General features: G+C 44.4%; 2 protein-coding genes across 19 annotated transcripts in view; both read left to right on the top strand.

Moving 5' to 3' along the window:
• Positions 1-6261, top strand: part of LOC102991401 (thyroid hormone receptor beta) — a 383492-nt gene extending 377231 nt beyond the window's left edge. For all 18 annotated transcript variants that reach the window (XM_028490314.2, XM_028490312.2, XM_055079940.1 and 15 more), the window contains 2 exons: positions 905-1163; positions 5324-6261. In XM_028490314.2, the coding sequence (XP_028346115.1) occupies positions 905-1163; positions 5324-5565 (501 nt within the window). In that variant the 3' untranslated portion in view covers positions 5566-6261. The remainder of the gene's footprint in view (positions 1-904; positions 1164-5323) is intronic.
• Positions 6262-8344: 2083 nt separating this feature from the next.
• Positions 8345-13972, top strand: LOC112061977 (thyroid hormone receptor beta-like). The gene is made up of 2 exons (XM_024115205.3): positions 8345-8874; positions 13035-13972. The coding sequence occupies exons 1-2, from the start codon at positions 8439-8441 to the stop codon at positions 13274-13276; spliced, it is 678 nt and encodes a 225-aa protein (XP_023970973.1). The 5' UTR covers positions 8345-8438; the 3' UTR covers positions 13277-13972.
• The last annotated feature ends 13 nt before the right edge of the window (positions 13973-13985 follow it).

Here is a 13985-nt window from a genome sequence, read left to right as displayed (position 1 = left end):
CATCGCGGCCTCTCTCGTTGCGGAGCACAGGCTCCAAAGGCGCAGGCTCAGTGGTTGTGGCTCACAGGCCTAGTTGCTCCGCGGCATGTGGGATCCTCCCAGACCAGGGCTCGAACCCGTGTCCCCTGCATTGGCAGGCAGATTCTCAACCACTGCGCCACTAGGGAAGCCCTCATTTTTTATTATTTCTCTTAGCAAAGTTTTGGGGTATTTTAAAGTTTATTATTAATGTTGTTATCACATTATCACAAATCCTAATTACCAGGGCAACCAAATGAGCTTAAAATGAGATTACCACACTGGTGGAAAGATCCAGCGTGTGGAGTGATTCTGGTGCCCGAGGTGCTGAGGAGAACGTAACAACCTAGGAGCCAGGAGGTCTGGATTCTGGTCTCACCTCTACCTCTGGCTCACAAGGTGACTGAGGAAAGCTGGGACATCTCTCGATCTTGTGGGTGACATGCATCTGTAAGCGACCTCCTCGTTCTTGGCCTTTTAAGAGATTTGGGGAGCAAACTTGCTTCAAAAAACAGAGCAGGGCAGTTGCCAGCTAAACGGTGGAGTCAGCTGTTGACTGTTAGAGCTACCAGACCAAAATGGGGGTGCATTTAGGCAGGTCTCGGTGGTGTAATAGACACCCCCATGACTAGCACAGTTTCACATGTGACTGGAATATAATGCAAATGACCAAGATTAAAGTTGGTAAAGATTACGAGCAGTCTGGAGTATGAAAAATGGTTGTGGACGTCTGCAGCCCAGCAGGAAGGGAAGGCCACGGGCTCACAGAGGGCAGGACGGGTGCTGCTTGCGGGGGACTGCCCCCGTGGCCCTGAAGGTCCCGCGCGCGCTTCCTAACTGGCATTTGTCCACCTGCTCCTTGCTGACGTGCCCTGGTTCTTTTCAGCTGCCATGCGAAGACCAGATAATCCTCCTCAAAGGCTGCTGCATGGAGATCATGTCCCTTCGCGCTGCTGTGCGCTACGATCCAGAAAGTGAGACTTTAACCTTGAACGGGGAGATGGCGGTGACTCGGGGCCAGCTGAAAAACGGGGGTCTCGGGGTGGTGTCAGACGCCATCTTCGACCTGGGCATGTCGCTGTCTTCTTTCAACCTGGATGACACTGAAGTCGCTCTCCTTCAGGCCGTCCTGCTGATGTCTTCAGGTGAGTGTGCCCAGACTGGGCATCCAGAGAGCTTGCGCTTGTCTGGTGTGCATTCAGATCACTTGATGAGTTTCCGGCCCCCCGGTAGCTTCAGAATCACGTCTCGCTCCCCTCCAGCAAGCGAGCGAGCCGGGGTTTGCCGATGGTCTGGGACCTGAAGGGAGGTGTCAGGCTCCTGATGCTTTCTGCAGTCTCCCCATGTAGTGGGGAGGGAAAAGAGGAGCCATGCTAAAGACTCGATGAAATGGTCCACCTTCAATAGATACTGCCCGGCCTGCCTGGGGCAGTTGGCCATCCTTGCCCCCTTCTGGTTTTGTGTGTATTGGACTTCGCACAGGATGCTGGTGTCACTCATACCCTTATCCTGTGTGGTGGCCAGGCTCTAGCATGGCCTTCCCTTTTCCTCCTCTTCTGATGTTCACCCCCTCCTGTTGAGTAGGTGAGAGCCCATGACTTGCTCCACTTGGAATCTGGGGAATTCAGTGTCACCCATGTGACTGCGTTACATTATATTATATGCGAGTCCCTCTTGGGAGCAGATGTGCTCTGACAACTCTCCTTGCTCAGGTGACAGGGAGCTGCTTGTGGCCCCTGGAAGCCGAGGGCAGTCTCCAGTCGACAGCCAGTGAGAAGCCAGGGCCCTCGGCCCATCAGTAGAATTATCCTTAAAGAAATAAAATGTGTAACTCATCTAAGGCCTGCCTGTGTGACCTCGAGTGAAGCTGCTAGGGTCTCTGACCTTCAGGGTCCTTTAAAATAAAGAAATTGAACAAAGTAAGTGCAGAGCAACATCATGTTGATTTTCTGTTTGGATCAAAAGTTACAGGATCCTGTGGAGAATTTATCTGGCACATGCAAAGAGAGAAAGGAGATGGGGAACAGAGGGAGATCCAGCAGAGCCTCAGAGCAGCAGCATTAAATATGAAGGAAAACACGAAATTAAAATGCACAAATTGCAATTTGAGCTTGATAGCAGATTCCAAAAGCCAGCATATTTTGTTTAAACTCAGAAGGGTGCATTGAGACAATAGCCCTGATTCTTCCTTTCAGATTAAGCAGAACCCTACTTAGAGTTTCACTAATACAGATATTTCAATAACTAGACACATGAAGCATGAATGTATTTGATCAGAGCCACAACCTGAGGAGAACCAGGCAGGGGGATGGTAGGGCTCCCTGGAGCTGTATGAGGAATTCATTCAGGTTTATACATTTCTTTTTTTTTTTTTAATTTTTATTAAGGTATAATTGACATATAACATTGCATTAGTTTCAGGTGTACAACACAATGATTGGGTATTTGTATATATTTCAAAAAGATCACCACAATAAGTCTAGCTAACATCCATCCCCATATATAGTTGCACATTTTTTTCTTGTGATGAGGACTTTTACGCTCTTAGCGACTTTCAAATATGCAATTACAGTATTATTAGCTATAGTCACCTGTACATTACATCCCCAGGACTTATTTATTTTATAAATAAATAAGTTTGTACCTTTTGACCCCCCTCACCCATCTCACCCACCCACCCCCATCTTCTGGCAACCACCAATCTGCTGTGTCTGTGAGCTTGCTGGGGTTTTGTTTGTTTTTTAGATTCCACAAATAAGTGTGATCATACGGTATTTGTCTCTCGCTGACTTATTTCACTTAGCATAATACCCTCAAGATCTATCCATATTGTTGCAAATAGCAAGATTCCATTCTTTATGACTAAATAGTATTCCAGGGTGGGGGGTGTGTGTGTGTGTGTGTGTGTGTGAATCACGTCTTCTTTATCCAATCATCCATCAATGGACACTTAGGTTGTTTCCACACTTTAGCTATTGTAATAATGCTTCAGGGAACATGGGGGGGTGCAGATATGTCTTTGACTTAGTGATTTTGTTTTCTTCAGATAAATACCCAGAAGTGGGATAGTTGGATCATATGGTAGCTCTATTTTAATTTTTTGAGGAACCTCCATACTGTTTTCCACAGTGGCTGGACCAACTTACATTCCCCAAAATAGTGCATAAGCGTTCCCTTGTTATTTCTTTTCTTTTTGATAATAGCCATTCTGACAGCTATGAGGTGATATCTAATTGTGGTTTTGATTTGCATTTCCTTGATGATTAGTGATGCTGGGCATTTTTTCATGTCCCTGTAGGCCATTGGTATGTCTTCTTTGGAAAAATGTCTATTCAGATCCTCTGCCCATGTTTCAAGTGGATTGGTTGGCTTTTTGCTATTGAGTTGTATGAGTTCTTTATCTATTTTGGATATTAACCCCTTATCAGATATATGATTTGCAAATATCTTCTCCCATTCAGTAAGTTGCCTTTTCATTTTGTTGACGGTTTCCTCTGCTGTGCAGAAGATTTTTAGTTTTACATAGTTCCCCTTGCTTATTTTTGCTTTTGGAGTCAAATCCAAAAAATCGTTACCAAGACCTAGGCCCGGTAGCTTACCACCTATGTTTTTCTAGGAGTTTTATGGTTTCAGGTCTTATATTCAAGTCTTTAATCCATTTGGAGCTAATTTTTGTATATGATATGAGACAGGGGTCCAGTCTCATACTTTTGCATGTGGCTATCCAGTTTTCCCAACACCATTTATTGAAGAGACTGTCCTTTCCCTGTTGTATATTCTTGGCTCCTTTGTCATGAACTAATTGACCACATATGCATGGGTTTATGTCTAGGCCTTCTATTGTGTTCCACTGATCTATGTGTCTGTTTTTCTGCTAATACCATACTGTTTTGATTACTACAGCTTTGTAATATTATTGTAAATCAGAGAGTGTGACGCCTCCAGCTCTGTTTTCCTTTCTCAAGATTGCTTTGGCTCCGTACAAATTTTAGCGTTGTTTAATCTATTTCTGTGAAAAATGCCATTGAATTTTGATAGGGATTGCATTGAATCTGCAGATTGCTTTGAGTAGCATAGACGTTTTAACAATATTAATTCTTCAAATCCATGAGCATGGGATATTATTCCACTTTTTGTGTCTTCTTCAATTTCTTTCATCAGTGTCTTATAGTTTTCAGTGCATAGGTCTTTCACCTCCTTGGTTGAATTTATTCCTAGGTATTTTATTCTTTTTGATGCAGTTGGGAATGTTATCTGCAAATAGTGACAGTTTTACTTTTTCCTTTCCGATATGGATGCCTTTTATTTCTTTTTCTTGCCTAATTGCTCTGGATAGGACTTGTAATGCTCTGCTGAATAAAAGTGGCAAGAGTGGGCATCCTTGTCTTGTCCGCTATCTTAGAAGAAAAGTTTTCAGCTTTTCATCATTTAGTATGATGTTAGCTGTGGGCTTGTCATATATGGCCTTTATTATGTTGAGGTACAGTCCCTCGGTACCCACTTTTACAACCCAATTGTTTGCAGCCTAGATATTCCCCCGTCATCCAGCCTTCTTTTGACATCCTTTTATCATTTTTTTGAAACTGCCTTGATTCCTCTCCTACATATTGTGGGAAGACCAGTGGTCCTCCCAAGACTTGGGAAGGTTTCCTGGGCTGTATATGGTCATGGTCTCCTCTAGCTCCAGCTTCCCACTGTGACTCTTCTCTGCACAGGGTGACCCTAGTGTGGCTCACGTCCCCTTTTCTTTTCATTTTAATTTCCCAAGACACCACCAACCCAGGGCTGCTACGGTAGCAACCAAAGGTATAAGGGACGGGAAGGTAAACAACTAAAATTTGATATTGTGCTGCTTTGTCTTCACCAGCGTTTCTTCCCATCGGACATTCCTCCTCTGGCATCCAGGCCTCCTGAGATCTTCGCAATCTCTTTTCACACTTCTCTCTTCTCTGCATGTCCATGCTTGTCAAAACCCTTCCTCAGTATACAGAGTATTTCAGCTCTCTAGGCAAGGCTTCTCTTTCTGTAGCCTAGGATGGAGGCATCGCCTTTCACACCCAAGGAGGTGATTTGTCTAAACTAGAGACATTTATCTGAACAAAGCATTGACTCACTTCATGTAAGTTACGCCACTCCCTGGTATCTTGGTCCCTGATGCCCCAGAGTTCCTGTAGCCTCCATGCCCATTCCTAGGAGTTCAAAGTCCCCAGATCGGCCCACTTCACACTAAAGGGCTTGAACTGGACCAGGCAAGCCTTCTCATTTCTGCCTCCAAATTAACCTCCGTCTTCTTTCTTCCCCTCAGACCGCCCAGGGCTTGCCTGTGTTGAGAGAATAGAAAAATACCAAGATAGTTTCCTGCTGGCCTTTGAACACTATATCAATTACCGAAAACACCACGTGACTCATTTTTGGCCAAAACTCCTGATGAAGGTGACAGATCTGCGGATGATTGGAGCCTGCCATGCCAGCCGCTTCCTGCACATGAAGGTGGAATGCCCCACGGAACTCTTTCCCCCATTGTTCTTGGAAGTGTTTGAGGATTAGACTGACTCATTCTCATAATTCCAACAGCACTGCTGGGTGTCATTTCATTCCATTGCCTAGCTCTTTTTTGTTTGTTCCTTTATTTCTTTGTGTTGGGAGGGATTGTTTGGGGGAAAGGGGAGGTAGTCCTTGGCCTAGACATGGATGAAATTGCCCCTTGAATGCGGGTACTTGTAACTACTGCATTTTGTTCTCCAGTCCTTTGATGTGAATGCTTTGGAGGTTTTACAGTTGTGGAGGTGGCAGGGGACAATCATTAATTCACCAGCACCAAGCCATCACCAGCTCCCATCTGTCCCAGTCAGAGACTGGAGCAAGCAGAATGGTGCGGCAGAAGACTAAAGAAGACTTAAAACCAAGACAATATCGTCATCTTGAACCGATCCTGATTTTTGCAGCACTCAGATTAGCACATTGCAGACCACCTTTGGTTAGATGTGGCTTTCAGCTTCCTAGGGAAAGGTCTGCACAAATTTTTATCTATTCAAGAGCATGCTGTTTTCAGCACTCTTTATTCTCTCTTAGCAGCCTAACCTGGAATGTATAGGAATATTTGTTTCCCAACAATTAGCTGTCCTTTCACTATAATTATTACAATCCTATGATTTAATTCGAGTTATACAAGGGCATGACTCAAAGGTGTGCAGGTGTTTGACTGATTGAGGCCAACTAGGAAAATAATTTCCTTCAGTAAGCCCAAAGAAATTCACTGGCAGGCCCTTTCTGGAGCATTCTCACAATGGAAGTATTTTGGCAGGTGACTAAGAGATTGTTTGGCCACATGCGGAAACAGGCCTCAGCAGGACCCTGCAAACCCCTCTTAAAGGAAAAGGCATCTGGCCTAGTTTTTAAACCGTTAGTGATCCTTGACAAATCCTTATTCTGCTTTTATTGAAATTTTAACTCGTAGTAAGTTTTCAAAGGAAAACTTCTACTTCATCTATAATCAGACTTGGCTACAAAGATGGGGCCTGCCCAAGTCTGCATACTTTGTGACAGCTTTAAAAAAAAGAAAACAATGGTTTTATCTGATTAGTCATTTCTCTTTGCTACTCTATGTCCGTGGTTCTCAAGAGTGGGGTCCCTGAACCAGGTGCGTGGGCATCACCTAGGAACTCGGAGAATGCAGACACCGAGACGGCAGGGCCAGCAGTGTGTGTTTAACAAGCCCTTGGTGACACTGATGGGGCTGCAGACAGGACCGCTGCCCTCGGCAGTAAAGCCAGTGTCCACCCACTTCAGCCAACTGTCCACTTGCCTGTGGAGGATCTAGCTAAGCTCTGGTCTCCTGTTTCTGACCAGGCCCCAGGGCCAGGAATCCAAGGATGTAACTGAAGAGTACAAATTAGAGCCTAATTAAAAGCAAATCACAGTCATTTTTTTTTTTAATGAGTAGAAGGAGAGAATTCACATGAATGGATTCCAGAACCAAATACAAAATGCCTTTTATTCTGTAGAGAAAGCAAAGCAATTTGAAATTAAACAGTAAGGTGGGTAGGCTGAGTTAGTAAAAAATATGAAATATCCCATATTTTAAAGGTAATTCAGTAGTATTACTTTCAGTCTGACATAATATCCTAAATTGAACTGGTCAGGTGTTGCCAAGACTATTTCCCAAAAGAGAACTGGTACCTGCTTTAATGAAGAGATAGAAATTACGTGTCATTACATGTCCATTGTTTACGGAAACGCACACCCAAAGCCCTTCAAAGAGTGAGCTCTCCTCTTCTCTTGGCCTTGGATTCTGACAGAGCTGGCTTCCACCCCTTGCCTCACCCACAAACACTCATGGGACTCCCTAGCATGTCGCTTGATCTCTCAGTGCCTGAATTCCACACCTGTCAGTAAAATCGGAATTAGAATATTTACCTCACTGCATTGCTGCGAACATGAAACAAGGTGATGCATGTAAATCTTAGCACGATGCCCAGTTCATCAAAAACACCCATTAACTAATAGTCTTTCAAACTACTTTGATAATGGCACTTAATTAAACATTCTCCCCCTCCAGAAAATCAAACTCTCATTTTCTTTTTAAATTAATTTATTTATTTTTGTCTGTGTTGGGTCTTGGTTTCTGTGCGAGGGCTTTCTGTAGTTGCAGCGAGCGGGGGCCACTCCTCATCGCGGTGCGCGGGCCTCTCACCATCGCGGCCTCTCTCGTTGCGGAGCACAGGCTCCAAAGGCGCAGGCTCAGTGGTTGTGGCTCACAGGCCTAGTTGCTCCGCGGCATGTGGGATCCTCCCAGACCAGGGCTCGAACCCGTGTCCCCTGCATTGGCAGGCAGATTCTCAACCACTGCGCCACTAGGGAAGCCCTCATTTTTTATTATTTCTCTTAGCAAAGTTTTGGGGTATTTTAAAGTTTATTATTAATGTTGTTATCACATTATCACAAATCCTAATTACCAGGGCAACCAAATGAGCTTAAAATGAGATTACCACACTGGTGGAAAGATCCAGCGTGTGGAGTGATTCTGGTGCCCGAGGTGCTGAGGAGAACGTAACAACCTAGGAGCCAGGAGGTCTGGATTCTGGTCTCACCTCTACCTCTGGCTCACAAGGTGACTGAGGAAAGCTGGGACATCTCTCGATCTTGTGGGTGACATGCATCTGTAAGCGACCTCCTCGTTCTTGGCCTTTTAAGAGATTTGGGGAGCAAACTTGCTTCAAAAAACAGAGCAGGGCAGTTGCCAGCTAAACGGTGGAGTCAGCTGTTGACTGTTAGAGCTACCAGACCAAAATGGGGGTGCATTTAGGCAGGTCTCGGTGGTGTAATAGACACCCCCATGACTAGCACAGTTTCACATGTGACTGGAATATAATGCAAATGACCAAGATTAAAGTTGGTAAAGATTACGAGCAGTCTGGAGTATGAAAAATGGTTGTGGACGTCTGCAGCCCAGCAGGAAGGGAAGGCCACGGGCTCACAGAGGGCAGGACGGGTGCTGCTTGCGGGGGACTGCCCCCGTGGCCCTGAAGGTCCCGCGCGCGCTTCCTAACTGGCATTTGTCCACCTGCTCCTTGCTGACGTGCCCTGGTTCTTTTCAGCTGCCATGCGAAGACCAGATAATCCTCCTCAAAGGCTGCTGCATGGAGATCATGTCCCTTCGCGCTGCTGTGCGCTACGATCCAGAAAGTGAGACTTTAACCTTGAACGGGGAGATGGCGGTGACTCGGGGCCAGCTGAAAAACGGGGGTCTCGGGGTGGTGTCAGACGCCATCTTCGACCTGGGCATGTCGCTGTCTTCTTTCAACCTGGATGACACTGAAGTCGCTCTCCTTCAGGCCGTCCTGCTGATGTCTTCAGGTGAGTGTGCCCAGACTGGGCATCCAGAGAGCTTGCGCTTGTCTGGTGTGCATTCAGATCACTTGATGAGTTTCCGGCCCCCCGGTAGCTTCAGAATCACGTCTCGCTCCCCTCCAGCAAGCGAGCGAGCCGGGGTTTGCCGATGGTCTGGGACCTGAAGGGAGGTGTCAGGCTCCTGATGCTTTCTGCAGTCTCCCCATGTAGTGGGGAGGGAAAAGAGGAGCCATGCTAAAGACTCGATGAAATGGTCCACCTTCAATAGATACTGCCCGGCCTGCCTGGGGCAGTTGGCCATCCTTGCCCCCTTCTGGTTTTGTGTGTATTGGACTTCGCACAGGATGCTGGTGTCACTCATACCCTTATCCTGTGTGGTGGCCAGGCTCTAGCATGGCCTTCCCTTTTCCTCCTCTTCTGATGTTCACCCCCTCCTGTTGAGTAGGTGAGAGCCCATGACTTGCTCCACTTGGAATCTGGGGAATTCAGTGTCACCCATGTGACTGCGTTACATTATATTATATGCGAGTCCCTCTTGGGAGCAGATGTGCTCTGACAACTCTCCTTGCTCAGGTGACAGGGAGCTGCTTGTGGCCCCTGGAAGCCGAGGGCAGTCTCCAGTCGACAGCCAGTGAGAAGCCAGGGCCCTCGGCCCATCAGTAGAATTATCCTTAAAGAAATAAAATGTGTAACTCATCTAAGGCCTGCCTGTGTGACCTCGAGTGAAGCTGCTAGGGTCTCTGACCTTCAGGGTCCTTTAAAATAAAGAAATTGAACAAAGTAAGTGCAGAGCAACATCATGTTGATTTTCTGTTTGGATCAAAAGTTACAGGATCCTGTGGAGAATTTATCTGGCACATGCAAAGAGAGAAAGGAGATGGGGAACAGAGGGAGATCCAGCAGAGCCTCAGAGCAGCAGCATTAAATATGAAGGAAAACACGAAATTAAAATGCACAAATTGCAATTTGAGCTTGATAGCAGATTCCAAAAGCCAGCATATTTTGTTTAAACTCAGAAGGGTGCATTGAGACAATAGCCCTGATTCTTCCTTTCAGATTAAGCAGAACCCTACTTAGAGTTTCACTAATACAGATATTTCAATAACTAGACACATGAAGCATGAATGTATTTGATCAGAGCCACAACCTGAGGAGAACCAGGCAGGGGGATGGTAGGGCTCCCTGGAGCTGTATGAGGAATTCATTCAGGTTTATACATTTCTTTTTTTTTTTTTAATTTTTATTAAGGTATAATTGACATATAACATTGCATTAGTTTCAGGTGTACAACACAATGATTGGGTATTTGTATATATTTCAAAAAGATCACCACAATAAGTCTAGCTAACATCCATCCCCATATATAGTTGCACATTTTTTTCTTGTGATGAGGACTTTTACGCTCTTAGCGACTTTCAAATATGCAATTACAGTATTATTAGCTATAGTCACCTGTACATTACATCCCCAGGACTTATTTATTTTATAAATAAATAAGTTTGTACCTTTTGACCCCCCTCACCCATCTCACCCACCCACCCCCATCTTCTGGCAACCACCAATCTGCTGTGTCTGTGAGCTTGCTGGGGTTTTGTTTGTTTTTTAGATTCCACAAATAAGTGTGATCATACGGTATTTGTCTCTCGCTGACTTATTTCACTTAGCATAATACCCTCAAGATCTATCCATATTGTTGCAAATAGCAAGATTCCATTCTTTATGACTAAATAGTATTCCAGGGTGGGGGGTGTGTGTGTGTGTGTGTGTGTGTGAATCACGTCTTCTTTATCCAATCATCCATCAATGGACACTTAGGTTGTTTCCACACTTTAGCTATTGTAATAATGCTTCAGGGAACATGGGGGGGTGCAGATATGTCTTTGACTTAGTGATTTTGTTTTCTTCAGATAAATACCCAGAAGTGGGATAGTTGGATCATATGGTAGCTCTATTTTAATTTTTTGAGGAACCTCCATACTGTTTTCCACAGTGGCTGGACCAACTTACATTCCCCAAAATAGTGCATAAGCGTTCCCTTGTTATTTCTTTTCTTTTTGATAATAGCCATTCTGACAGCTATGAGGTGATATCTAATTGTGGTTTTGATTTGCATTTCCTTGATGATTAGTGATGCTGGGCATTTTTTCATGTCCCTGTAGGCCATTGGTATGTCTTCTTTGGAAAAATGTCTATTCAGATCCTCTGCCCATGTTTCAAGTGGATTGGTTGGCTTTTTGCTATTGAGTTGTATGAGTTCTTTATCTATTTTGGATATTAACCCCTTATCAGATATATGATTTGCAAATATCTTCTCCCATTCAGTAAGTTGCCTTTTCATTTTGTTGACGGTTTCCTCTGCTGTGCAGAAGATTTTTAGTTTTACATAGTTCCCCTTGCTTATTTTTGCTTTTGGAGTCAAATCCAAAAAATCGTTACCAAGACCTAGGCCCGGTAGCTTACCACCTATGTTTTTCTAGGAGTTTTATGGTTTCAGGTCTTATATTCAAGTCTTTAATCCATTTGGAGCTAATTTTTGTATATGATATGAGACAGGGGTCCAGTCTCATACTTTTGCATGTGGCTATCCAGTTTTCCCAACACCATTTATTGAAGAGACTGTCCTTTCCCTGTTGTATATTCTTGGCTCCTTTGTCATGAACTAATTGACCACATATGCATGGGTTTATGTCTAGGCCTTCTATTGTGTTCCACTGATCTATGTGTCTGTTTTTCTGCTAATACCATACTGTTTTGATTACTACAGCTTTGTAATATTATTGTAAATCAGAGAGTGTGACGCCTCCAGCTCTGTTTTCCTTTCTCAAGATTGCTTTGGCTCCGTACAAATTTTAGCGTTGTTTAATCTATTTCTGTGAAAAATGCCATTGAATTTTGATAGGGATTGCATTGAATCTGCAGATTGCTTTGAGTAGCATAGACGTTTTAACAATATTAATTCTTCAAATCCATGAGCATGGGATATTATTCCACTTTTTGTGTCTTCTTCAATTTCTTTCATCAGTGTCTTATAGTTTTCAGTGCATAGGTCTTTCACCTCCTTGGTTGAATTTATTCCTAGGTATTTTATTCTTTTTGATGCAGTTGGGAATGTTATCTGCAAATAGTGACAGTTTTACTTTTTCCTTTCCGATATGGATGCCTTTTATTTCTTTTTCTTGCCTAATTGCTCTGGATAGGACTTGTAATGCTCTGCTGAATAAAAGTGGCAAGAGTGGGCATCCTTGTCTTGTCCGCTATCTTAGAAGAAAAGTTTTCAGCTTTTCATCATTTAGTATGATGTTAGCTGTGGGCTTGTCATATATGGCCTTTATTATGTTGAGGTACAGTCCCTCGGTACCCACTTTTACAACCCAATTGTTTGCAGCCTAGATATTCCCCCGTCATCCAGCCTTCTTTTGACATCCTTTTATCATTTTTTTGAAACTGCCTTGATTCCTCTCCTACATATTGTGGGAAGACCAGTGGTCCTCCCAAGACTTGGGAAGGTTTCCTGGGCTGTATATGGTCATGGTCTCCTCTAGCTCCAGCTTCCCACTGTGACTCTTCTCTGCACAGGGTGACCCTAGTGTGGCTCACGTCCCCTTTTCTTTTCATTTTAATTTCCCAAGACACCACCAACCCAGGGCTGCTACGGTAGCAACCAAAGGTATAAGGGACGGGAAGGTAAACAACTAAAATTTGATATTGTGCTGCTTTGTCTTCACCAGCGTTTCTTCCCATCGGACATTCCTCCTCTGGCATCCAGGCCTCCTGAGATCTTCGCAATCTCTTTTCACACTTCTCTCTTCTCTGCATGTCCATGCTTGTCAAAACCCTTCCTCAGTATACAGAGTATTTCAGCTCTCTAGGCAAGGCTTCTCTTTCTGTAGCCTAGGATGGAGGCATCGCCTTTCACACCCAAGGAGGTGATTTGTCTAAACTAGAGACATTTATCTGAACAAAGCATTGACTCACTTCATGTAAGTTACGCCACTCCCTGGTATCTTGGTCCCTGATGCCCCAGAGTTCCTGTAGCCTCCATGCCCATTCCTAGGAGTTCAAAGTCCCCAGATCGGCCCACTTCACACTAAAGGGCTTGAACTGGACCAGGCAAGCCTTCTCATTTCTGCCTCCAAATTAACCTCCGTCTTCTTTCTTCCCCTCAGACCGCCCAGGGCTTGCCTGTGTTGAGAGAATAGAAAAATACCAAGATAGTTTCCTGCTGGCCTTTGAACACTATATCAATTACCGAAAACACCACGTGACTCATTTTTGGCCAAAACTCCTGATGAAGGTGACAGATCTGCGGATGATTGGAGCCTGCCATGCCAGCCGCTTCCTGCACATGAAGGTGGAATGCCCCACGGAACTCTTTCCCCCATTGTTCTTGGAAGTGTTTGAGGATTAGACTGACTCATTCTCATAATTCCAACAGCACTGCTGGGTGTCATTTCATTCCATTGCCTAGCTCTTTTTTGTTTGTTCCTTTATTTCTTTGTGTTGGGAGGGATTGTTTGGGGGAAAGGGGAGGTAGTCCTTGGCCTAGACATGGATGAAATTGCCCCTTGAATGCGGGTACTTGTAACTACTGCATTTTGTTCTCCAGTCCTTTGATGTGAATGCTTTGGAGGTTTTACAGTTGTGGAGGTGGCAGGGGACAATCATTAATTCACCAGCACCAAGCCATCACCAGCTCCCATCTGTCCCAGTCAGAGACTGGAGCAAGCAGAATGGTGCGGCAGAAGACTAAAGAAGACTTAAAACCAAGACAATATCGTCATCTTGAACCGATCCTGATTTTTGCAGCACTCAGATTAGCACATTGCAGACCACCTTTGGTTAGATGTGGCTTTCAGCTTCCTAGGGAAAGGTCTGCACAAATTTTTATCTATTCAAGAGCATGCTGTTTTCAGCACTCTTTATTCTCTCTTAGCAGCCTAACCTGGAATGTATAGGAATATTTGTTTCCCAACAATTAGCTGTCCTTTCACTATAATTATTACAATCCTATGATTTAATTCGAGTTATACAAGGGCATGACTCAAAGGTGTGCAGGTGTTTGACTGATTGAGGCCAACTAGGAAAATAATTTCCTTCAGTAAGCCCAAAGAAATTCA

This window comes from Physeter macrocephalus, chromosome 1 (genome assembly GCF_002837175.3).
Source record: "Physeter macrocephalus isolate SW-GA chromosome 1, ASM283717v5, whole genome shotgun sequence".
NCBI classification, from domain to species: Eukaryota; Metazoa; Chordata; class Mammalia; order Artiodactyla; family Physeteridae; genus Physeter; species Physeter macrocephalus.
The sequence above is the reverse complement of the archived record's forward strand: the minus strand, read 5'-3'. Positions and strand labels throughout refer to the sequence as shown.